The sequence below is a fragment of the Gopherus flavomarginatus genome, unplaced genomic scaffold, assembly GCF_025201925.1.
Source record: "Gopherus flavomarginatus isolate rGopFla2 unplaced genomic scaffold, rGopFla2.mat.asm mat_scaffold_1096_arrow_ctg1, whole genome shotgun sequence".
NCBI lineage: Eukaryota > Metazoa > Chordata > Testudines > Testudinidae > Gopherus > Gopherus flavomarginatus.
This window is the reverse complement of record NW_026114635.1, coordinates 22,234-47,094: the sequence shown is the minus strand read 5'-3', so window position 1 is coordinate 47,094 and position 24,861 is coordinate 22,234. Positions and strand designations below refer to the sequence as shown.

Here is a 24,861-nt window from a genome sequence, read left to right as displayed (position 1 = left end):
TCGGGTCCCAGGGTTGTGCCCCTGGAGCTGGTGTTGGGGCCCCCAGGGGTTGGGCCCCTAGAGCTGGAGTTGGGGCCCCCAGGGGTTGGGCCCCTGGAGCTATAGTTCGGGCCCCCAGGCATTGGGCCCCTGGAGCTGGTGTTGGGGCCCCCAGGGGTTGGGCCCCTGGAGCTATGGTTCGGGCCCCCAGGGGATGAGCCCCTGGAGCTGGTGTTGGGGCCCCCAGGGGTTGGGCCCCTGGAGCTGGTGTTGGGGCCCCCAGGGGTTGGGCCCCTGTAGTTAAGGTTAGGGCCCCCAGGGGTTGGGCCCCTGGAGCTATGGTTCGGGCCCCCAGGGGTTGAGCCCCTGGAGCTGGTGTTGGGGCCCCCAGGGGTTGGGCCCCTGGAGCTGGTGTTGGGGCCCGCAGGGGTTCGGCCCTTGGCGCTATGTTTCGGGCTCCCAGGGGTTTGGCCCCTGGAGATGGTGTTCGGGTCCCCAGGGGTTGGGCCCCTGGAGCTTGTGTTGGGGCCCCAAGGGGTTGGGCCCCTGGAGCTATGGTTCGGGACCCCAGGGGTTGGGCCCCTGGAGCTGGTGTTGGGGCCCCCAGTGGTTGGGCCCCTGGAACTGGTGTTGGGGCCCCCGAGGCTTTGGGCCCCTGGAGCTGGTTTTGGGGCCCCCAGGGGTTGGGCCCCTGGAGCTATGGTTCGGGCCCCCAGGGGTTGTGCCCCTGGAGCTGGTGTTGGGCCGCCCAGGGATTGGGCCCCTGGAGCTGGTGTTGTGTCCCCCAGGTTTTGGGCCCCAGGAGGTATGGTTCGGGCCCCCAGGGGTTGGGCCCCTGGAGCTGGTGTTGGGGCCCCCAGGGGTTGGACCCCTGGAGCTATGGTTCGGGCCCCCAGGGGTTGGGCCCCTGCAGCTGGTGTTGGGGCACCAAGGGTTTGGGCCCGTGGAGCTGGTGTTGGGGCCCCCAGTGGTTAGGCCCTTGGAGCTATGGTTCGGGCTCCCAGAGGTTGGGCCCTTGGAGCTGGCGTTGGGGCCCCCAGAGGTTGGGCCCCTGGAGCTGGTGTTGGGTCCCCCAGGGATTGGGCCCCTGGAGCTATGGTTCGGGCCCCCAGGGGTTGGGCCCCTGGAGCTGGTGTTGGGGCCTCAGTGGTTGGGCCCCTGAGTGGTGTTGGGGCCCCTGGAGCCTGGAGCTGGTGTTGGGGCCCCCTGGTGTTGGGACCCTGGAGCTTGTGTTGGGGCCCCCAGGGGTTGGGCCCCTGGAGCTATGGTTCGGGCCCCCAGGGGTTGGGCCCCTGGAGCTGGTGTTGGGGCCCCCAGGGTTTCGGCCCCTGGAGCTATGGTTCGGGCCCTCAGGGTTTGGGCCCCTGGAGCTGGTGTTGGGGCCCCCAGGGGTTGGGCCCCTGGAGCTGGTGTTGGGGCCCCCAGGGGTTCGTCCCCTGGAGCTATAGTTCGGGCCCCCAGAGGTTGGGCACCTGGAGCTATGGTTCAGGCCCCCAGGGGTTGGGCCCCTGGAGCTGGTGTTGGGGCCCCCAGGGGTTGGACCCCTGGAGCTATCGTTCGGGTCACCAGGGGTTGGGCACCTGGAGCTGGTGTTGGAGCCCCCAGGGGTTGGGCCCCTGGAGCTATGGTTCGGGCCCCCAGGGGTTGTGCCCCTGGAGCTGGTGTTGGGGCCCCCAGGGGTTGGGCCCCTGTAGCTGGTGTTGGGGCCCCCAGGGGTTGTGCCCCTGGAGCTATGGTTCGGGTCCCAGGGTTGTGCCCCTGGAGCTGGTGTTGGGGCCCCCAGGGGTTGGGCCCCTAGAGCTGGAGTTGGGGCCCCCAGGGGTTGGGCCCCTGGAGCTATAGTTCGGGCCCCCAGGCATTGGGCCCCTGGAGCTGGTGTTGGGGCCCCCAGGGGTTGGGCCCCTGGAGCTATGGTTCGGGCCCCCAGGGGATGAGCCCCTGGAGCTGGTGTTGGGGCCCCCAGGGGTTGGGCCCCTAGAGCTGGTGTTGGGGCCCCCAGGGGTTGGGCCCCTGTAGTTAAGGTTAGGGCCCCCAGGGGTTGGGCCCCTGGAGCTATGGTTCGGGCCCCCAGGGGTTGAGCCCCTGGAGCTGGTGTTGGGGCCCCCAGGGGTTGGGCCCCTGGAGCTGGTGTTGGGGCCCCCAGGGGTTCGGCCCTTGGCGCTATGTTTCGGGCTCCCAGGGGTTTGGCCCCTGGAGATGGTGTTCGGGTCCCCAGGGGTTGGGCCCCTGGAGCTTGTGTTGGGGCCCCAAGGGGTTGGGCCCCTGGAGCTATGGTTCGGGACCCCAGGGGTTGGGCCCCTGGAGCTGGTGTTGGGGCCCCCAGTGGTTGGGCCCCTGGAACTGGTGTTGGGGCCCCCGAGGCTTTGGGCCCCTGGAGCTGGTTTTGGGGCCCCCAGGGGTTGGGCCCCTGGAGCTATGGTTCGGGCCCCCAGGGGTTGTGCCCCTGGAGCTGGTGCTGGGGCCCCCAGGTGTTGGGCCCCTAGAGCTGGTGTTGGGGCCCCCAGGGGTTGGGCCCCTGGAGCTGGTGTTGGGGCCCCCAGGTGTTGGGCTCCTGGAGCTATGGTTCGGGCCCCCAGGGGTTGAGCCCCTGGAGCTGGTGTTGGGGCCCCCAGGGGTTGGGCCCCTAGAGCTGGTGTTGGGGCCCCCAGTGGTTGGGCCCCTGTAGTTAAGGTTCGGGCCCCCAGGGGTCGGGCCCCTGGAGCTATGGTTAGGGCCCCCAGGGGTTGAGCCCCTGGAGCTGGTGTTGGGGCCCCCAGTGGTTGGGCCCCTGGAACTGGTGTTGGGGCCCCCTAGGCTTTGGGCCCCTGGAGCTGGTGTTGGGGCCCCCAGGGGTTGGGCCCCTGGAGCTATGGTTCGGGGTTCCAGGGGTTGGGCCCCTGGAGCTGGTGTTGGGGCGCCCAGGGGTTGGGCCCCTGGAGCTATGGTTCGGTCCACCAGGGGTTGGGCTCCTGGAGCTGGGGTTGGGGCCCCCAGGGGTTGGGCCCCTGGAGCTGGTGTTGGGGCCCCCAGGGGTTGGGCCCCTGGAGCTGTGGTTCGGGCCCCCAGGGGTTGGGCCACTGGAGGTATGGTTCGGGCCCCCAGGGTTTGGGCCCCTGGAGCTGATTTTGGGGCATCCAGGGTTTGGGCCCCTGGAGCTGGTGTTTGGGCACCCAGGGGTTGGGCCCCTGGAGCTATGGTTCGGACCCCCAGGGGTTGGGCCCCTGGAGCTGGTGTTGGGGCACCCAGGGGTTGGGAACCTGGAGCTATGGTTCGGGCCCCCTGGGATTGGGCCACTGGAGCTGGTGTTGGGGCCCCCAGGGGTTCGGCCCCTGGAGCTATGGTTCGGGCCCCCAGGGGTTGGGCTCCTGGAGCTCGTGTTGGGGTCCCCAGGGGTTGGGCCCCTGGAGCTGGCGTTGGGGCCCCTAGGGGTTAGGCCCCTGGAGCTATGGTTCGGGCCCCCAGGGTTTGGGCCCCTGGAGCTGGTGTTGGGGTCCCCAGGGTTTGGGCCCCTGGAGCTGGTGTTGGGGCCCCCAGGGGTTGGGCCCCTGAAGCTATGGTTCTGGCCCCCATTGGTTGGGCCCCTTGAGCTGGTGTTGGGGCCCCCAGGGGTTGGGCCCCTGGAGCTGGTGTTGGGGTCCCCAGGGGTTGGGCCCCTGGAGCTGGTGTTGGGGCCCCCAGGGGTTCGGCCCCTGGAGCTATGGTTCGGGCCCCCAGGGGTTGGGCCCCTGGAGCTGGTGTTGGGACCCCCAGGGGTTGGGCCCCTGGATCTATGGTTCGGGCCCCCAGGGGTTGGGCCCCTGGAGATGGTGTTGGGGCCCCCAGGGGTTGGGCCCCTGGAGCTGGTGTTGGGGCCCCCAGGGGTTGGACCCCTGGAGCTATGATTCGGGCCCCCAGGGGTTGGGCCCCTGGAGCTGGTGTTGGGCCCCCTAGGGGTGGGGCCCCTGGAGTTATGGTTCGGGCCCCCATTGGTTAGGCCCCTGGAGCTGGTGTTGGGGGCCCCAGGGGTTGGACCCCTGGAGCTGGTGTTGGGGCCCCCAGGGGCTGGGCCCCCATAGCCATGGTTCGGGCCCCAAGGGGTTGGGCAACTGGAGCTGGTGTCGGGGCCCCCAGGGGTTGGGCCCCTGGAGCTATGGTTCGGGCACACAGGGGTTAGGCCCCTGGAGCTGATGTTGGGGCCCCCAAGGGTTGGGTCACTGGAGGTATGGTTCGGGCCCCCAGGGGTTGGGCTCCTGGAGCTGGGGTTCGGGCCCCCAGGGGTTGGGCCCCTGGAGCTGGTGTTTGGGCACCCAGGGGTTGGGCCCCTGGAGCTATGGTTCGAGCCCCCATGGGTTGGTCCCCTGGAGCTGGTGTTGGGGCCCCAGGGGTTGGGCCCCTGGAGCTGGTGTTGGGACCCTAAGGGTTGGGCCCCTGGAGGTGGTGTTGGGGCACACAGGGGTTATGCCCCTGGAGCTGACGTTGGGGCCCCCAAGGGTTGGGCCCCTGGAGCAATGGTTCGGGCCCCCAGGGGTTGGGCCCCTGGAGCTGGTGTTGGGGCCCCCAGGGGTTGGGCCCCTGGAGCTATGGTTCGGGCCCCCAGGGTTTGGGCCCCTGGAGCTGGTGTTGGGGACCCCAGGGTTTCGGCCCCTGGAGCTGGTGTTTGGGCACCCAGGGGTTGGGCCCCTGGAGCTATGGTTCGGGCCCCCAGGGGTTGGGCCCCTGGAGCTGGTGTTGGGGCCCCAGGGGTTGGGCCCCAGGAGCTGGTGTTGGGGCCCCCAGGGGTTGGGCCCCTGGAGCTATGGTTCGGGCCCCCAGGGGTTGGCTCCTGGAGCTGGTGTTGGGGTCCCCAGGGGTTGGGCCCCTGGAGCTGGTGTTGGGGCCCCCAGGGGTTCGGCCACTGGAGCTATGGTTCGGGCCCCCAGGGGTTCGGCCCCTGGAGCTGGTGTTGGGGCCCCCAGGGTTTGGGCCCCTGGAGCTGGTGTTGGGGCCCCCAGGGGTTGGACCCCTGGAGCTATGGTTCGGGCCCCAGTAGTAATAAGCTCGATAGTATTCATCACCATGCAATTTTGACAGGTTTCCACGCCCCTTTTAGGGCTTTTGTCCCGCCTTCCCACCCCCCGTTTTGGTTGGCGCTGTCGGCCATTTTGAAAAAATGTGTGTGTGTGTTTGACTAGGGGAAGTGTATTTAATATCAGGGTGGATTAAGAGAAAAGTTAAATAATATTGAAGACTAGGTTTATAAAGGGAATTTACTACGGCAAAACCTGTTTGTTAAGCACCGAATAAAAAAGCATTGAATGTATTCAATACCAATGTAGGTTAAGAAAAAAACATTATAAACTAAGTTTAAAAGGATAATTAAGTGAAGCAAAACCTGTTTTGTAAGGACATAAGCAAAAACTATAAGGAAATACTTAAAAAGTAGGTTTAAAAAAATTAACCAAGGCAAAGCCTGTTTGGGGTGCCCTGGGTAAAAAAGGGATTGAAACTTTTGACTGCCAACATAGGTTATAAAAAGCTTTTTAATATTATTAAGTAATATTAAAAACAATACAGCTAGGTTTAAAAGGGGAATTGACTGAAGCAAAACCTGTTAAGTAAGCACATGGCCAAAAACTGTAAAGGGGTCCTAAGAAAAAGGCTTTTAAAAACATTAAAAACTAGGTTTAAAAGAAAATGTACTAAGGCAGTGTAATAAAAGTGAATAAAACGTATTAAAACTAGTCAATACCAATGTAGGTTAAGAAAAAACGAGGTTTAAAAGGAAAATTGACAAAGAGAAAGCCTGTTCTGTAAGCACAGGGTAAAAACTCTATAAAAAAGTGGCTAAGAAAAATACAATAAAGCTCAGGGTAAAATTAAAAAATGTTTACCTTTGCAGTCTTTTTGTAAAACGAGGCAGCTTTTCTGGTTTAACCCTAGTAAATAAAACACATTAAAACTAGTGAATGCCAATGCAGGTTAAGAAAAAACGAGTTTTAAAAGGAAAATTGACCAAGGGAAAGCCTGTTTGGTAAGCCCGGGGTAAAAAAGCATTCAATATCAGTGTAGATTAATTAAAAAGAGCAAAGATAGAGAGCACGCGGCGGAATCAGAATGAGACAGAGAGAGAGAAGCAGGCAGAGTCTGTTTAGTAAGCACAGGGTAAAAAAGCATTCAGAATCAGGGCGGGTTACAAGACAAGAAAAGCGAGGAGAGAGTCCGCTTTGGAAAGAGCAACGATAGAGAGCACAGGGTAGGATTAAAGAGAAAGAGAGAGAATTGTTACCTTTGCCCGTCTTTCTGTAGAATGAGGGAGATTTCCTGCTTCTGACACTCTCCAGCTTGTTATCACCGCTTTTGGATCGGCCCAATCAGAGGTGGTTTTACAACAGCGTCATAGAATTCATTTTCCTGAACCAACCAATCCTAGTGTTTCAAGAGTTTAAGCAAGAGCCTTTTAAAAACCGGTTATTGTCTACCAATCAGCATGTGTTTTTGTGTATAAAAACACGTGGTTTTGCGAGCGGGTTTTTCAACACAGAGAAACTAACTAAACACAAAGGCATGTCCCTGTACAAAACACCTACAGAAGCCAAGAAGCCGGAATTGCCCCTGGGTGCGCCAGACCGTGTTCAGAAAAGAAGGCTCCTTTACAGTTGTTTTGCCAACGAGAAAGGCTTGTTGTCGAGCCCTGTGTTTTATTCTGAAAGAGAACTGAAAAAAGAGGAGCCACAGCCGTTTGTAAAAAATCAAGTGCGAAAAAATTTGTTGTCAGATTTGGAAAAAACAGAATTAAAGGCAGAAGTAAATCTTTTTTTTTGTAACAAATTACAAAATGTTTTATAAAAATAAAGGGTTAAATCTTTTTCTTTTTATAGGGGAGAATGGAAGAAGAGCCTATATATGAGGACATGGCAACCGAGGAACAGCCGCAGGATAGCGATGTTGAAAACCAACCTATGGACCCCGAGTTGTGGAAAGATGGCGATATTGTTACGGTATAAGCTTTATTAGTTGTAAAAAAAAATAAAAAATTATTGTATTTACACTTTTAAAAAATGACTTTTGATTTTTAACAGATAACCAAGCCTGGGCCGTACAAGATTACTGCTTTGGTGTGTAACAAACTGCCAACAGTTGCAGAGACAGAAACACCCGAGGAGGTAAAGACAGCTTAATTTATTTGAAATATATATATATATATATATATATATATATATGTGCATGACACTAATTAAGCGTTAATATACGGTTGGTTTAATAATAGGCTGCTGAAACTATGATTGACGAAGGTGATTCAGAAACAAAGGACACAAACGGGGTGTCAATAGTAAAACCCAAAGAACACTACAAGGTAAAAATTACTTAAATAATTTAAAAAATATATAAATATAAACATATGTAAGAGTGGTAAAATAAAACTATATGTTTTGTGTTTAATAACAGGAAGATGATATGGGGTTCAACGGTGCGACAGTCGAGGATGATGATAATTCAGAATCAGACGAGGGTACGACCGAGGTAGCACAAATAAACTCTAGGCTTTTTTATTTTAAAATTTTTGCATCAAAAAACTTAAAATATGTTTTTACAATGTTTTTAACAGACATCTTCAGAGGATGAAAAGAGGCGGTCTCTAAGTAGAACAGCCGTAATATGTACCTGTTGTTTTTGTGTGAAGCAAGATGTTAAAAAAAAGTCTGTAAAAAGTGAAGAGAGTGACCAGAAAAGCGGTGAAGAAAAAGAGGATCCAGTTATGGTTGATATTGTTAGAGCTGTTGTAGTAAAAGCCTTTTACCACTGTTTGAAAAAACAACTTTTGGAAAACTGTGCAGCCTGCGCTGTAAATAAGTCCAACCCTTTTAGTCACCCTTGTATTTTTTGGGATCGCTCAGAAGTATTTTACCAGCTTAGACGTATTTCTTCTAAACTGAACGCGGCCCAGCTGGTAAATGTAATTATAGCTGAAGGCTACAAACTAAAAAAGCTTAACATAACCACTGAAACTATAACCAAAGTTGTTAAAATGATTAGGGAGGTTGGAAAATCATCTGACCCGGTGGCCTTGCTGGTAGATCTGTCAAAAGAGGTGGCCCCCTATATTGGCCGAGCGGTGTGTAGCAGAGTTCGCCAAATGGATTATAAAACTTTTTACATGCAAGGTTGTGACCCCAGAGGCTTAAAAAATATATATTAATTAAAAATGCATTGTTAAAAGAAACTGTATCACAGTTTTTATATTATTTTGCTTAACCGTTAAAAATGTATGTAATTGTATCGTATTACTTTACTGCCGCTTTAAAAGTTAAATGTGTATAAACGTTGTTGTGTTAAATAAAAACAAAAGCAGAAACAAACTTTTGTGTATACAGTGTTTTAAAGCAAGACGGGGTAAGCATGGCAAAGCTGCTAAAAAAAATTTATTACTCACCCGAAAAAGTTGGTAGTTTTGGGGGCATAACACCCTTATTTCAGGCCGCTAAAAGACACCGTAAAAGCTTAAGCAAAAAGCAGGTTTCCGCTTGGCTTGCGGATCAAGATGCTTACGCTTTACATAAACCTGCAAGGCTTAAATTTAAAAGAAATAAAACAGTGGTGTCTAATGTGGATACACAATGGCAGGCAGATTTGGTTGATATGGCCGCCTATTCTAAAGACAATGACAACCGTAAATATATTTTAACAGTGATAGATATTTTGTCTAAATACGCCTGGGCGGTAACCCTAAAAAATAAAACAGGAAAAGAGGTGGCAGAGGCGTTTAAAGCTATTTTTTCAAAGGGGCGCGTGCCTCAAAAATTACAAACAGACCGAGGAAAAGAGTTTTTTAAACAAAGCTTTAAAAAATTTGTTTAAGCAATATGGAGTACACCATTTTGTTACCAATAACGAAGTTAAAGCGGGAATTGTGGAGAGGTTTAACAGAACTTTAAAATCAAAAATGTGGAGGTATTTTACCGCCCGTAACACCTTTCGCTACATTGATGTGCTGCAGGCCTTCATAGACGGTTACAACAGAAGTTATCACAGAACTATTAGAGGGCGCCCAATTGACGTGACAGAAGCTAATGCGCTAAGCGTGTGGAAAACCGTCTACGGGGGTAGTTTTAAAATAAAGAGGCAACGTGTGGTTTTTAAAAAAGGGGATCACGTAAGAGTATCTAAAACGAAGGGCACTTTTGAAAAGGGCTATCAGCAAACCTTTACCGATGAAATATTTATCGTGTCAGGGGGTTTTATTAAGAGGACAAAGACCGGTGTATGCATTACAAGATTATGAAGGGGAGGAAGTTGTGGGGTCTTTTTATCCTGAAGAATTACAAAAAGTAAACCCTAACCAGGACCGAGTTTACAAGGTAGAAAAAATTTTAAAAAAAAAAGGTCGGGGAAGAAACAAATATTTCTTTGTAAAATGGAAAGGTTGGCCTAAAAAATTTAATAGTTGGGTTAAAGCGTCTCAAGTGCAGGACCTTTAATAAAAAAATGACTGAACAAAGTTTTTATATGACATTACCAAGCAACGCCTCAGCGGGGGCTTTTCCTCAAAATACTAGTTCCAATTTTACAATACAACTAGCCAAGCCTTTAAATTTAATAGGGCGGTGGGATGTCGCTTTATCGGAAATTCATTATTGTCACTCTTGGAACACGCTTCTTTTCGATACAGCATTTACGTTAGCATCGGAAAAAAAAATTCGAACCTACTACATGGATGCCGGCTATTATTCGAGCATTCACCATTTAATAGAAGTCATCAACAAGAATATAGACAAAGATGCCGAAAAACCAAATGCCTACGTTATTTACAACCCTGTGACTAGAAGGGTTCAGCTAAAACCAAACGATGGAAAGTACTTTTTTTCCACAGGTGGTAAATTGGCAACAATACTGGGAATGCTTTCAAATCATCCGTGTAGGATTGCACCGTACCCCGCAGACATTACGGGGGGTTTTAACTCTTTATACGTGTACACCGACATAGTGGAACATCAGTTAGTGGGGGACTACTATGTGCCGCTGTTGCGCTGCGTTCCCATCCGTGGTAGCAACAACGAATTTGTTACAATAACGTATGACAAACCGCATTACGTCCCCGTAAGTAAGCAGCACATCGGAACCATTACTATTGAAATAAAGACGGATCAAAATAAACACGTTTCATTTAGTTTTGGAAAGGTAATTGTTAAACTACATTTGCGTCCCAAAAAAGCTGAAGAATGGTAACTATGAAAAACTACGGGGACCCCTTTTTGTATAGAAACTACTACAAGGCCCAGGCTGGCTATGGCTTACCAGGATATCAAGGATTACCCGTTATGTACGGGGCAGGTTTAGGAGGAATATTTCGCAGCCTTTTTAGAAAAGCCGTGCCACTTTTAAAAAGAGGTTTTGACATTATTAAACCCCACATGAAAACAGCCGCGAAAAATATAACCAGAGACGTCGTAAACCACGTATCTAGCGCAGTTATAAACAAAATAGGAGCACAGGAAGGTTCCGGTTTAGTGGTAATGAGAAGAAAAAGAGCAGCGTTGCGCCAGCCCTTTAAAGGCCCACCTAGACCCTTTAAAAAAAAAAAAGCTGTGAGAAGAGGTCTTAGCCATATACCAAAAAGGCGTCCTAAGAAGAGGAAGCGTCGCGCTACCAGCGATAAAAGGGATATATTTTAAAATGGCTTTTATTCATTGTGGCTCTGACGAATGCACCAAATCGGAGCTGGATTTATTTCAAATAGCCCCCACACAAACCAGTATTGAAAATAGCTTTTATGTAGAGGTGCCTCCTTTGGCCGCTTTAACGGTAAATGCCCCTCTTGAATTTTTTATTTCGGGACATGGGGATCATTACTTAGACCTTAACAACACGCTGCTGTACGTGTGCTGCAAGGTGACAAAAGAAGACGGATCAGACATTGATGATGGTGCCCGGGTGGCCCTAACAAACTACCCCATCGCCACTCTTTTTAACCAGCTGGATGTTACTTTAGGCGATCGTCTTATTAGCCAGAGCAACAATTGTTACCCTTACAGAGCCTTAATAGAGCTAATTTTAAACTACAGCCATGACACCCTCGCTACTCAGTTTTCGACAGGCGGATTTTATAAAGACACGGCAGGGGGCCACGAAAGCACCCTTTTGGTCGGCCAGGCCAATGAGGGGTTTATACGCAGGGCCGAACTAACGGCCGGCAGCAGGAAACTGGATTTGTTGGGACCTTTACACAGCGATTTGTTTTTTCAAGAAAAACTACTGCTAAACGGCGTGGATTTAAAAATCAAACTAACACGTAGCAAAGATGTTTTTTGCCTTATGAGCGGCACTGCCAACGAGAATTATAAAGTACACATTATTTCGGCGTCCCTGTTTGTAAAACGTGTAAAAGTAACCCCGGGGGTTCGTTTGGGGCACGCTGAAGCTTTAATGACCGCCAACGCTAAGTACCCCGTAGACCGGGTAAGCATAAAGGTGTTTAGCATACCGGCCGGCAGTCGTGTCAGTAACCAGGAAAACCTTTTTTTGGGGCAGCTACCCAAGCAGCTAGTAATCGGTTTTATAGATAACGACGCCTTCAGCGGCAGCTACGTTAAAAACCCTTTTAACTTTAAACATTATAACATTAATTTTGTGGCCTTGTATGTGGATGGCGAACAGGTGCCAGCAAAACCCCTACAACCCGATTTTGAAAATGGAAACTGCGTGAGAGAGTACATGCAGCTCGTGCAGGCTACTGGAAAATATGTAAAAGATCGATCGCTCTTAATTAACCGCGATGAATTTGCCCAGGGCTATACGCTGTACGCCTTTGATTTGACCCCGGATCAGGAGTGCGCCGACCATTATTCTTTAATTAAAACTGGAAACCTGAGAGCGGAAATTCGGTTTGCAACGGCTTTGCCCTCTACGGTTAACATGATAGTGTATGGGGTTTTTGATAACGTGCTCGAAGTAAATCATAGAAGAAACGTTCTGTTTGACTATATGTAATCATGAACACCGTGCAGCTACGAGATATTTTATCAAAGGACCCTTCTTTTTTAGATGTTTTTTCTAGCGATTTGCTTCCGAAAAGTTTTGTGTCCGGAAGACCTTTGGGGCTTATTGTTAACACCCACCCCCATAAGTTACCCGGGGAACATTGGCTGGCCCTTTATTTACCGAAACGGGGGCCCGGCGAGTTTTTTGACTCCTACGGTTTTTCCCCAGACAGTAACTTTTTCCCTAAGTCTATTATGACTTTTTTAAACCGTAACTGTGATAAGGTTGTGTTTCATCAGAGACAACTACAGGACCCCCTAGCTGTAACCTGCGGTTATCATTGTATTTTTTTTTTAAAACAACGTAATAAGGGTTTATCTTTTGATTGTATTTTAAAATTGTACTCCGATGATTTAGCAGAAAATGACCGCTTGGTGGTGCGATTTGTAAAAGGAAAAAGACCCGGCATGCCCAGACCTGTTTTAAGCATGTTTCAACATGTTCAAACGTGTTTATCTTGTCGTGTGTTTAAAGAGCTGCATCAATAAAACACAATTTTTAATTTTGTTTACGTTTTTTATTTTACATTGTTAACCAGTCAATTTTTCGTTTTTTAACAGGGACGCTTTTAAAAGAGGCGGTGTTACTTGTGGCCTTGACCGGCTTTAGCCCTATTTTTAGACGCTCTAAAAATTGTTTATTGGTAACATGCCCTACGACGGTCGTAGGCACGTTTAGCTCTGCCAAGGCTTTCATAAAAACATGCCACCCTTTAGGAGCCCTCTTGTTAGCGAAAGAATAAGAGCCGGTTACCCCCCTGACTAAATCAAGCATGTGAGACCCCTCAATCGCCTTCCCCCGGTACACAAAACGGCCATTATCAGCCCAAGAAGACACATCTTTACGTTGTTTAAGCTTATTTAACAATATTTCAGCTTTTTTTTTATAGCGAGGATTTACCCCCTCCAACACCTCCTGAATAACAAAGTCCGATACATCCCCCTGAACGTTAGGAGGTTGAAACTCCTCTTGCTCTTGCTCTTGCTCTTGCTCTTGCTCAGGGGAAAAAAAAAGGTTTATTTTAGTCTTTTCCATTTCACCACGCTTGGCCAATACCAGGTATTTTTGCAGGACCGCCTCGTAGAGTTTAGCCTTTTCGTAGTCGGATAAACCGGTTCTTTGAAGAATGTCTTTCATTTCTGAATCCAACTGGCGACTGGTTGTGGTTCTGATATTTTCTTCACCGCTAGAAGCCCGCTTTATTTGTTCTAACTGGTGGCTAGGAACAAGGTACATTTTTTCGGCGTATTCCATTATCTGTTAATTAAAAGGCTTGACAGCAGGGGGAGTGCAAAGCTTAACAAAGGGCCAATAAAGCCACCAGTTTGTTTTACAATAACCTTTTTTCTTTTCAGGGATAGCTTTTTATCGCTTAGCTTTTTAATAATTTTTCGTTTTTTTTTAAGGATGCTTATTTGTCGAGGTTTTAAAGGAATGTTTCCTTTTAAAGTGTTAAGCGCTATTTCTGAGATGGCCGCTACTAGGTCGTCAGACGCCGTACAGAGAATAGCCTTTCTTTGTTGCGGCTTGGCTTTGATAAGAAATTTTAAAAGAGCCAGGTTTTTTTGCACACGGTAAGACATGTTTGTTCGGGAGGTGATTTTTTTTAAAATGGAGGATTAATAAAAAATAACTATTTTTTATGGGTTTTTTTAAAGGTGTATGCACAGGGCCAGTCTGGGGGGAAAAGACCTGTTCTTAACCTGAGGTTTTCGGGCGTTGAAGCATTTAAATCCACCAGCAGATACCCGTAGGGGTCTTTGGTAGCGTCCTCAAAAGCCTCCAAAAAAAATTGTGTTTTACCAGGGTACATTTGCCGGGCCAAAGTGGTGACTTGTAGTTTATCGCGGGGGTTTTTAAAAAGAACCATATATTTAGTATTTAAATTAATTGTACGGCTTTTTTTTCCCTGACAAAACATATTTTGCACAATGTACATAATACTTAAGTTTTTGTGGTGTACGTATTTTGTAAAGGCTTTTTCAATTTCACCACTGTCAGAAGCAGACTCCATTAGATCATCTATAATAACCATATTCACTTTATTACTAGGAAATAAATGTTCATCATTAAAAGTATTAGGTAAACCTTCCAAAAATGTAATACATGAAAATTTTTGCAGCAACTCTGTATACAGCGGTTGCCAACAGCTATAACACCACACAATATTTTCAGGCATACATGATAACAGTTTATGACCATTTTCTAACAACTGTTTTATAAAATATGATTTTCCAGAATTTGAGGGCCCACAAAGCAAACAGGAAAAGGGATGAACAAACTGAACGTGGTTTTTCATAATAATTAATACCCGTACGGCAAAGTTTTAAAAGCCTCCTCGAGGGCTCTTTTGTCGTAAATGACTTTTTGGGTTTTTTTTAGAGTTCTTGTTTCTATTAACCAGTGTTTTTTTACCCTTACGATTCCTGGCTGCTGTATTACGATTTCTTTTGGGTCCTCTCCCGCGGGGTAATCCCAGACAAGTTTTTTTAAGCTTTCAAAATTAATTTTTTCACTGTTTCCTGAGTTAAGTGTGATTCCTTTTAATTTCATACAGGTTTTACCGCTGGACAGTTTGTACCCGTATGTTTTAGGTCCCGCGGACACAAACTCCACAATGTGTTCATCTGGGGGTATTTCGCTAGTTAAATCTCCTAAATAATCCCCTAGGGGGGGATTCCACTCCCCTTCTTTACTTACAAAAATTACAGAATCCGTATCATGATAAAGACACCGCTGCTGTAAACGATCTAACAAGCGGTAGAGCTCTAACCGAGCATAAGCGGTGGTAAAGCACGCTATAAACACGTTAGTGTTGCTGGAATGGGTGCAGTGTTCTTTTGCGTACTTCCAAGACACTACGGCTGTATCATCATCGATAAACTCGCACGATGACACATCGTAATAAGGTACAAAAACGTACTTAAAGAGCTCGTCCGGGTCCGTTACTATACTAGTGTTAGTCAAATTTGTTCGCTGACCAAATTTTCCCCACAAGGAATTTAAAAACAGCTTTGAAATTTGTCTTTTGGCGGGGTTTACCTTAATTTTGTTTAGACGCAGACACACACCTTCTTTTTCACGGTACTCTTTAACGTACTGTTCTTTTTTAAGCTTGTCCGTACACCAGTGAGGAAACCCCGAGGCCTCTTGTTTTTGTCTTAGGTGTGTTTTAATATAGTCTGAAAACAGGGCATCTGAAGAGCGGTTAAAATGCCAGACTTCATAAATTTCAGCGATTTTGTACCCTTTGTTTAAAGCCTCCACCAACTCTATTGTGCACCAAGTCCCTGTTAAAGCCCTCTCCTCCTGACTGTGCCCGCAGGGATCCTTTTGTTTTGTTTCTGCACAAAGGGCGCACAGGGGAAACATTAGTTTACCATCAACCCTGTATGGTAACACGGGAAAATACAAACCTCTTGGAGGGTACACTTTAACCTTGGCTATGCCAAAGTACTGGCCGATATCCCCAAAACCCTCATACACAATAACGGGATGTCCCACCGGGTACTGTTTAGTTTTGTTAACAAATGGGTAGAGGCTGGTAAAATCGTAGTAATGAACCTGCTCCCCGGGCAGCGGTTTGTAATAAAGGCAAATGGCGTTTGTTCTACCACCGTAAAGGGCGTCTCTAGGAACCAGAGGCTGTGGCAGCTTTTTTTCTCGTAAAAAATTTTCCACCCGGTTATCGTTTGCTAGCATGGCCTGCCACTCGTGTTCCCACACGGTCCTTACCTCAAACCCCTGGCTTTTTAAAAATTCAGCCTTAATAATGGTTCGGTTGTACAGCTGTCCGTAGGTTGCCTTAAGCAACGGGTTGTAATCATTTTCGCAATAGCAAATGGGGCACCCGTGAAAAAAACACCCGTTAAATTCAAAGGCCGTGGGTTTACCAGCTATAATGGCGTAACCGTCCAAAAAATAGGACCCAGTTTTAAACTCGCCACCCTGCAAAGCGTGTTGAATGTAAATATTTTCAGTGTGGGCTACGTACATCAACCACTGAATGGCCGGCGTGGAATATCTCTTCTGCTGTTTGTGGTAATTGTCTAACGGCAAAAGCGCTATGGTTTGCGGCTTTAAAAAATTAAACCGGTACATGGCCATGCAAATCGAGGCCAATGTGAGGTGCTGAAAGGGATCTATACACTTAGTAACCACTTCCTCATTATCCTTTCCGGGGTTTTTAACAATTTGCTTTTCGGTCATTTTTATAACTTCGTTTCTGAACCGGTCGCAAGCCTCTCGCAAAATTTCAACATCTTTTTGACAATAATAGCGTAGTTCTTTTTGAAGATCAAAGCTGTTTTGGCGATTGTGCTGGTACCAGTTTAAAAATTCTTTTTTTTCTTCAGGCATCATGTAGTCTACTCCAAAGTACTCTATTTCGGGCATAGGTCCCACATAGTTTTGATTTTTAACGGTGTTAAAAAAGTGTGGAAAGTACCCCTTCGCTTCCTCAAACCCCATAGCTTTGGGTAACTTGCTAAGTTTCATGGGGAGAAAATTTAAAGAATCTATAAATTTAATGGCTAAGTTTACCACCGTCACGCAAATAAGTTTTCCCCCTTGCGTTACGGTGCTAACAGCCATTTTTTCTTTAATTAACTGCCTTAGAATAAAATAACTATCGTAACCTTTAGCGTTATGAGCAATAAAAGTGTATCCCTTAAAGCGCTTGTCTATAAAGGTTAAAACAAACTCGCTAATGCATTCTTCCCCCTTAAATTCCCAGCTAGTTTTTTTATTTAAATGCAAAGCATAAATATAATTTGGCACGTGTACCCCCGTTTCCTGCATACATTCAAAATCATAAAACACATAATCCTTTCCCTCTTCTGGAGACCAAATATTACGCATATAACACTCGTGACCCTCTATGTTGTCTGTTTTTTGATGGCACTGGGGACACTTTTTGCTTCTACACTGGTGATTTTTAACCGTGTAGAAGCCGCATTTATCGCAAAAAATTCTGTTTTTACAATCAACTTTACCGCTGGTCGCCAAAGCGCTGTGCCTTTCTAAACAGTCGTCAGACCTGCAAAACAGCTTACAGCTGGGGCATCTTTTTTTTCACCGGCCACTTCGAGGCACTCGGCGCTATTACACGTACGGCAGTGGTTTTTACAGGCGTGCTGGTGTTTGTGGCTATAGGGAGCGTAACAGTAGTTGCACAAATACGGGGCGCCTATAAAGGCTTTAATATTTAAAATACCGTAAAAATGTTTGTTATGTAACAAAACAAAAACAGTTTGGAAACGCTGTACACCCCCAGTTGTAAAAAAACACCAATTTCCATTTTCATAATACAAAACGGTAATAGCTACCCCCAAGCGCTCTTCGAAAGAGCTCACGTCTGTCAAGCTAATCATTTTTTGGTCCGAAAACCCCAACTCCTGATGAAGGTGTTTGGCCCCCTCTAACAACTGGGCATCTGTAAGTTTTTTATCTGATAAAAGACCCAGCACGCTACCGGCAAAACATAAGTTGTTACCCTGATTATTTAAATCAATTAAATGTTTTCTTTTTTTTTCAATAATTTTACTGTACGTAATAGTTTTTAGGGGTCTTACAGACCCAACTCCACCAAGCCTGTTTCTAATAATTGTAACAACCAGGCGTAAAGTTCCGGACCCCACAATCTCTGCATTACTTTGCAACACATTAACGATGTTATTTAAAAAATCTATGGCGTTTAAATTTTCCCAAGGCCTCCGTAAAGAAAAGAGCGGGTGATTTAGCCCCGGGGCATCTAAGCGTAGCTGTACAAAATCTTCAGGACCCACCTGATTATTAATATCATCTAGCAAATTTTGAATAGCAATGTCGATGGCCGCCATGGCTTCTGTGAACCCCGTTACTCTGTCCAAATTAGCAAAACGAAATTCCTGAAAATATTCATATGCGTTAAACTCTCTTCGGGGTCTTATCCAGTGTCTTACACGCTCCAAATACACCTGTGGTGGTGTATCAGGAGCGGGGAAATCTGGACCTTCAGAAGAAGAAGAAGGGGTGGGAGGGTCTATTTCCCTTTCTTGGTTGGGGGGTTGTTTTTTTAAAATAGCTTTGGCTTTTTTTATTCTTTTTGCCAAAAGCCTTCTTAACATTTTAGATTTTTTCCATTTTTTTTTCCAACCCCTTTTTACATTTTTAGGTTTCATGTGTAGTCACCCTCTTCCTTCCCCCTTTAACGCGCTTTCGACCTTTTCAATTAGTGCCCGGGTGTCTGCTATTTTTTGGTCTAAAACAACCCTTTCTTCTGGAAAATTTTGTTTTTGAAATACCTCAAGAATTAGCTTTGAAAACTTTTTATCTATTAAACGCTTTAAAGATGAACAAACACTAAACAGCTCGTTACAAGCAGCAACTGATGCGGCCAGCCCCACAGGAAGATTGTTATTTGTAGCAGGGGTTTTGCGGGTTCCGAAAGCTTGGGGGTTAACTTCTTCACCCTGCTCGAACCCACCCCTAGACACGGTTCCTTCTACAGAGTTGTTTATTTTTAAAGCTGATTGGGTCGGGGAGGCATAGGTCTGTTGAAAACGAGGGGCTTTACCGCCTCCGCCTCGCTTACCATGGTTTTTGAAAGTTGTAGAGGTAGCTTTGGGCGGTTCAAAAGCGGGGGGTCTGAGCCCCTTTCCCCCCGCCCTGAAAACGGATGCTGTTTTAGAGGTAGACTTTTTGGCCTTTTTTAATGCCGGCTGGTTTTGTTCAATAAGGGATTTAGACGTACAGGGCTGTTCAAAATCGGTGTGCTTAATACCCTTGCTTCCGACTGCAGCTGCCTCAGAGGGAAATTTTTTGCCCCTCTTTAAAGGTTGCGGGTTTTGGGCAATGAGGGATTTGGACGTGCAGGGCTGTTCAAAATCGGTGTGCTTAATACCCTTGCTTCCAACTGCAGCTGCCTCAGAGGGAAATTTCTTGGCCCCTTTAAGCGCTCTTCCCTTCAACATTTCTTCTTGAGGAATAACGCTTGATAAGTCTGCCGATACACATAAAAATGTTTTTTAGCACGGGGTTTTTTTTTTTTACTAACAACAAACATGTCCCCCAAATATATATATTTTAAAAACGTTTTTGCAATAAGGGGGCTAAAAACCGCGTTTAAGTATAATGTACAAAATAAAGCGCTCTTTTAGTTTACCCCCCCCCCCCCCCCCTCCCCCCCTTGGGGCTGTACAACGGCAGCTTTTGTACAGTAAAACCTTTAAAAGTTTTTTTTCCTAACAATAACAAACAAACCCCTAAAATGCACACTATTTCCAACGTCAATTTTTAAAAAACCACATATTTAAAAAACAGTTCACACCTTCCTCTGTAATTTCAGGAAAACCTATTGGGTGGTTTTGACTTCCATCTTGTTCTAAATTAAAAAAATAAAATTTTTTAAAACCTTTTTTTCTTAAAAATAAATTATACTTGTGTAGCATATTAATTGGCTTACCAAAATTTAAAGCTTCTAGCGCGGCATCTGGAATGTCAAGAAAAAAGTTCTCGTCCTATTCAAAAGAAAAAATGTTGGCTTTTAACTAAGCATAACGCTGTTATAATATCTTGGCGGCCCATACAAATTATAGTAAGGTTTCTTACCATGTTGTTGCTTCCCATAACGGTAGAAGTCTTGTATTAGCAATATTTCTTTAACAGCCTTGTTTAGTTTTTTGTTCCCCTATTTATAGGTTTAAACCTGCTTTTTTAAAAAAAAGGTTTTGCCCCCCACACCCAAAATTCTTTAAAAAAACAGGGTGTGTAAAGGGCACTTTTCTAGGAAAAAAGGCGGGTGCAGTTTTGGGGGGCGCCAAATACTTTAGCTTTAATGGCTAACAATGTTGTTTTTTATAGTAAATGTGTTTAAACAGTTAATAAAAAGCCTTTGTAAATGGTAATATACCTATTTACAGCTTTGTAACCAAAAAGTTTTTAAAAACTGCAACCTGTATTTTTTAAATTTGTTATATGGCCTTGGTTTTTAAAACAAAACTGCTAATTTAAAAATAAACCACCTTAAACTTTTACAAAACTTATTTTACATTGTTAGTAAGTTAAAAAATTAGGTATTACTTTAAAAACACATTTTAAAACGGAATATAGCTTTTGTTACAGGGTTAAAAAAAAAGCCGAAGGCTCTGGCTGTTTAGATAAGGGCGGGAGGAGGGGGGGGGGGGGGGGGGGAGGGAGGAGGGGGAAGGGGGGGGGGGGGGGTGGTTGTCTTAGTCGGTTTTTTTAAAAAAGGCGGGAAGGTTTTTGGCTACACACTTTAGCTTTTAAACTTTAATGGTTAAAAAGCTTAGTTTTAATAGTAAGTAAGTTAGTATGCTTTTTAATACCTGATCTGGCTATTTTTTGCTTTAAAAGAAGACCTTCTTATGTTTTGTTCTTTTTATTTTTAATTTACTGACTTACAGAGGCTGTTTTTGCTGACAGCCGCTCTGCTGCAAAAGCCTGCTGTTTTTACTTTAAAATGTGCTAACTTAAAAATAAACCACGTTAAACTTTTACAAAACTTATTTTACATTGTTAATAAGTTAAAAAATTAGGTATTACTTTAAAAACACATTTTAAAACGGTAATTAGCTTTTGTTACAGGGTTAAAAAAAAAAGCCGAAGGCTCTGGCTGTTTAGATAAGGGCGGGAGGAGGGGGGGGGGGGGGGGGGGGGGGGAGGGGGAAGGGGGGGGGTGGTTGTCTTAGTCGGTTTTTTTAAAAAGGCGGGAAGGTTTTTGGCTACACACTTTAGCTTTTAAACTTTAATGGTTAAAAAGCTTAGTTTTAATAGTAAGTAAGTTAGTATGCTTTTTAATACCTGATCTGGCTATTTTTTGCTTTAAAAGAAAACCTTCTTATGTTTTGTTCTTTTTATTTTTAATTTACTGACTTACAGAGGCTGCTTTTGCTGACAGCCGCTCTGCTGCAAAAGCCTGCTGTTTTTACTTTAAAATGTGCTAATTTAAAAATAAACCACGTTAAACTTTTACAAAACTTATTTTACATTGTTAATAAGTTAAAAAAATTAGGTATTACTTTAAAAACACATTTTAAAACGGTATATAGCTTTTGTTACAGGGTTAAAAAAAAGCCGAAGGCTCTGGCTGTTTAGATAAGGGCGGGAGGAGGGGGGAGGGGGGAGGGGGAAGGGGGGGGGGGGGGGGGTGGTTGTCTTAGTCGGTTTTTTAAAAAAGGCGGGAAGGTTTTTGGCTACACACTTTAGCTTTTAAACTTTAATGGTTAAAAAGCTTAGTTTTAATAGTAAGTAAGTTAGTATGATTTTAATACCTGATCTGGCTAGTTTTTGCTTTAAAAGAAGACCTTCTTATGTTTTGTTCTTTTTATTTTTAATTTACTGACTTACAGAGGCTGCTTTTGCTGACAGCCGCTCTGCTGCAAAAGCCTGCTGTTTTTACTTTAAAATGGTTCGCATTAGCCTAAAATTAAAAAAAACAAACCTTTTTTTGTTACAACACGTTAGTTTTATAGCCCTAAACTGTTTTTGCACACTTACCTGTTATTAAAACACCTGTGCCTAAACAAAGGCTATGGGTCTGCAGGTTTCCTTTTCACTTTTATTTGTTAAATAGTAAAAAAAGCAATCTTTTCTCTAATCCACTAACTCACAAAAACTGCTTAGCTAACGGGCGCTTTGCTTCTTTGTCTTTTTAATTTACTGGTTTACAAAATAAGGGATATATAAACCGCCTGTTACTAAAAAACCTAGGGTGCTTCTGTATAATTTTTTATTACAACACATACAAAAAATTGTTTTTTTCGAGTCCTTATCCTTTTGCAAAACTTAATGTAATTGTAACTTCTGTTTGTTAAAAAGCACGAAAAAGAAGCAGCCTTCTTATCTCTAATTCACTAACTCACAGAGGCTGCTTTGCTAACAGGCGCATTGCTTCTTTGTCTTCCTAATTTAATGGTTTACAAAATAAAAAATATATATACCGCCTGTTACTAAAAAACCTAGGGTGCTTCTGCATACTTTTTATTACAACACATACAAAGGGGGTGTTTTTTTTATTCCTTTGCAAAACTTAAGGTAATTTTAACATGTGTTAAAAATGGTGTATTAGTAAAAGCTTATGGTTTTAACTTTTATAAAAACTCTTTGTAAAAGGGCTACATGGCGGGAAAATGCTAGGGGTCTGTTTCTTTAGATAAGAAAAAAACAGTTAAAAGGGCGGGGGGAGAGAGAAGGGGAGGGGCAAAGGAGGGGGCTGGCTCTTGCTTAAACTCTTGAAACACTAGGATTGGTTGGTTCAGGAAAATGAATTCTATGACGCTGTTGTAAAACCACCTCTGATTGGGCCGATCCAAAAGCGGTGATAACAAGCTGGAGAGTGTCAGAAGCAGGAAATCTCCCTCATTCTACAGAAAGACGGGCAAAGGTAACAATTCTCTCTCTTTCTCTTTAATCCTACCCTGTGCTCTCTATCGTTGCTCTTTCCAAAGCGGACTCTCTCCTCGCTTTTCTTGTCTTGTAACCCGCCCTGATTCTGAATGCTTTTTTACCCTGTGCTTACTAAACAGACTCTGCCTGCTTCTCTCTCTCTGTCTCATTCTGATTCCGCCGCGTGCTCTCTATCTTTGCTCTTTTTAATTAATCTACACTGATATTGAATGCTTTTTTACCCCGGGCTTACCAAACAGGCTTTCCCTTGGTCAATTTTCCTTTTAAAACTCGTTTTTTCTTAACCTGCATTGGCATTCACTAGTTTTAATGTGTTTTATTTACTAGGGTTAAACCAGAAAAGCTGCCTCGTTTTACAAAAAGACTGCAAAGGTAAACATTTTTTAATTTTACCCTGAGCTTTATTGTATTTTTCTTAGCCACTTTTTTATAGAGTTTTTACCCTGTGCTTACAGAACAGGCTTTCTCTTTGTCAATTTTCCTTTTAAACCTCGTTTTTTCTTAACCTACATTGGTATTGACTAGTTTTAATACGTTTTATTCACTTTTATTACACTGCCTTAGTACATTTTCTTTTAAACCTAGTTTTTAATGTTTTTAAAAGCCTTTTTCTTAGGACCCCTTTACAGTTTTTGGCCATGTGCTTACTTAACAGGTTTTGCTTCAGTCAATTCCCCTTTTAAACCTAGCTGTATTGTTTTTAATATTACTTAATAATATTAAAAAGCTTTTTATAACCTATGTTGGCAGTCAAAAGTTTCAATCCCTTTTTTACCCAGGGCACCCCAAACAGGCTTTGCCTTGGTTAATTTTTTTTAAACCTACTTTTTAAGTATTTCCTTATAGTTTTTGCTTATGTCCTTACAAAACAGGTTTTGCTTCACTTAATTATCCTTTTAAACTTAGTTTATAATGTTTTTTTTCTTAACCTACATTGGTATTGAATACATTCAATGCTTTTTTATTCGGTGCTTAACAAACAGGTTTTGCCGTAGTAAATTCCCTTTATAAACCTAGTCTTCAATATTATTTAACTTTTCTCTTAATCCACCCTGATATTAAATACACTTCCCCTAGTCAAACACACACACACATTTTTTCAAAATGGCCGACAGCGCCAACCAAAACGGGGGGTGGGAAGGCGGGACAAAAGCCCTAAAAGGGGCGTGGAAACCTGTCAAAATTGCATGGTGATGAATACTATCGAGCTTATTACTACTCTGGTGTTGGGGCCCCCAGGGGTTGGGCCCCTGGATCTGGTGTTGAGGCCCCCAGGGCTTGGGCCCCTAGAGCTATGGTTCGGGCCCCCAGGGGTTGGGCCCCTGGAGCTGGTGTTGGGGCCCCCAGGGGTTGGGCCCTTGGAGCTGGTGTTGGGCCCCCAGGTTTTTTGCCCCTGGAGCTGTGGTTCGGGCCCCCAGTTGTTGGGCCAATGAAGCTATGGTTCCGGCCCCCAGGGGTTGGGCCCCTGGAGATATGTTTCGGGCCCCCAGGGGTTGGGCCCCTGGAGCTGTTGTTGCCCCCAGGGGTTGGGCAACTGGAGCTATTGTTCGTGCCCCCAGGGGTTGGGCCCCTGGAGCTGGTGATGGGGCCCCCATGGGTTGGGCCCCTGGAGCTGGTGTTGGGGCCCCCAGGGGTTGGGACCCTGAAGCTATGGTTCGGGCCACCAAGGGTTGTCCCCCTGGAGCTGTGGTTCGTGCCCCCAGTTGTTGGGCCAATGAAGCTATGGTTCCGGCCCCCAGGGGTTGGGCCCCTGGAGATATGTTTCGGGCCCCCAGGGGTTGGTCCCCTGGAGCTGTTGTTGCTCCCAGGGGTTGGGCAACTGGAGCTGGTGATTGGGCCCCCATGGGTTGGGCCCCTGGAGCTGGTGTTGGGGCCCCCAGGGGTTGGGACCCTGGAGCTATGGTTCGGGCCACCAGTGGTTGTCCCCCTGGAGCTATGGTTCGAGCCCCCAGGGGTTGGGCCCCTGGAGCTGGTGTTGTTTCCCCCAGGGGTTGGGCCCCTGGAGCTATGGTTCGGGCCCCCAGGGTTTGGGCCCCTGGAGCTGGTGTTGGGCCCCCAGGGGTTGGGCCCCTGGAGCTATGGTTCGGGCCCACAGGTGTTGGGCCCCTGGAGCTCGTGTTGGGGCCCCCAGGGGTTGGTCCCCTAGAGCTGGTGTTTGGGCCCCCAGGGGTTGGGCCCCTGGAGCTATGGTTCGGGCCCCCAGGGGTTGGGCCCCTTGAGCTGGTGTTGTGGCCCCCAGGGGTTGGGCCCCTGGAACTATGGTTCGGGCCCCTAGGGGTTGGGCCTCTGGAGCTATGGTTCGGGCCCCCAGGGGTTGGGCCCCTGGAGCTGGTGTTGGGGCCCCCAGGGGTTGGGCCCCTGGAGCTATGGTTCGGGACCCCAGGGGTTGGCCCCTGGAGCTGGTGTTGGGGCCCCCAGGGGTTCGATCCCTGGAGCTATGGTTCGGGGACTCAGGGGTTCGGCCCCTGGAGCTGGTGTTGGGGTTCCCCAGGGGTTGGGCCC

At 46.6% G+C, this 24,861-nt stretch overlaps 1 protein-coding gene and 2 long non-coding RNA genes across 14 annotated transcripts; 2 read left to right on the top strand and 1 right to left on the bottom strand.

The window, feature by feature from the left end:
* Nucleotides 1-5,413: 5,413 nt before the first annotated feature.
* Nucleotides 5,414-19,675, bottom strand: LOC127041945 (uncharacterized). 9 transcript variants are annotated; one of them, XR_007771782.1, is made up of 6 exons: nucleotides 19,543-19,634; nucleotides 19,397-19,451; nucleotides 19,262-19,315; nucleotides 18,836-18,934; nucleotides 6,203-6,342; nucleotides 5,414-5,852 (listed from the first exon to the last, which is right to left on the bottom strand). XR_007771782.1 is itself a non-coding variant. In XM_050935692.1 (5 exons), exons 1-5 carry the CDS (start codon nucleotides 19,558-19,560, stop codon nucleotides 13,161-13,163), a joined length of 237 nt encoding a protein of 78 aa, XP_050791649.1. In that variant the 5' UTR covers nucleotides 19,561-19,675; the 3' UTR covers nucleotides 12,937-13,160. The 9 variants fall into 9 exon arrangements, 4 of the variants coding, with proteins under 4 accessions (XP_050791649.1, XP_050791648.1, XP_050791646.1 ...); XR_007771783.1 differs by lacking the exon at nucleotides 18,836-18,934 and having other exon boundaries at nucleotides 19,543-19,633; XM_050935692.1 differs by lacking the exons at nucleotides 5,414-5,852; nucleotides 6,203-6,342 and adding an exon at nucleotides 12,937-13,171 and having other exon boundaries at nucleotides 19,543-19,675.
* On the top strand, nucleotides 6,879-7,268 carry LOC127041947 (uncharacterized). Its single transcript, XR_007771787.1, has 3 exons — nucleotides 6,879-6,914; nucleotides 6,996-7,079; nucleotides 7,184-7,268. It is a non-coding gene; the product is annotated as an uncharacterized LOC127041947 (long non-coding RNA).
* A 561-nt stretch (nucleotides 19,676-20,236) lies between the features above and the next one.
* Nucleotides 20,237-23,125, top strand: LOC127041944 (uncharacterized). 4 transcript variants are annotated; one of them, XR_007771778.1, is made up of 3 exons: nucleotides 20,237-20,251; nucleotides 22,212-22,336; nucleotides 22,687-23,125. It is a non-coding gene; the product is annotated as an uncharacterized LOC127041944 (long non-coding RNA). The 4 variants fall into 4 exon arrangements; XR_007771780.1 differs by lacking the exon at nucleotides 20,237-20,251 and adding an exon at nucleotides 20,712-20,726; XR_007771781.1 differs by lacking the exon at nucleotides 20,237-20,251 and adding an exon at nucleotides 21,183-21,197.
* Nucleotides 23,126-24,861: the final 1,736 nt, after the last annotated feature.

Bases quoted from the DNA above. Each gene is read 5' to 3' on its own strand.
- LOC127041945 (XM_050935689.1), bottom strand. The intron at 19,316-19,396 runs GTAAGCCAATTA...TTTTTAATTTAG, and splicing joins GCTAGAAGCTTTAAATTTTG to AACAAGATGGAAGTCAAAAC. The intron at 18,935-19,261 runs GTGTGAACTGTT...GTGTATCGGCAG, and splicing joins TCCTGAAATTACAGAGGAAG to ACTTATCAAGCGTTATTCCT.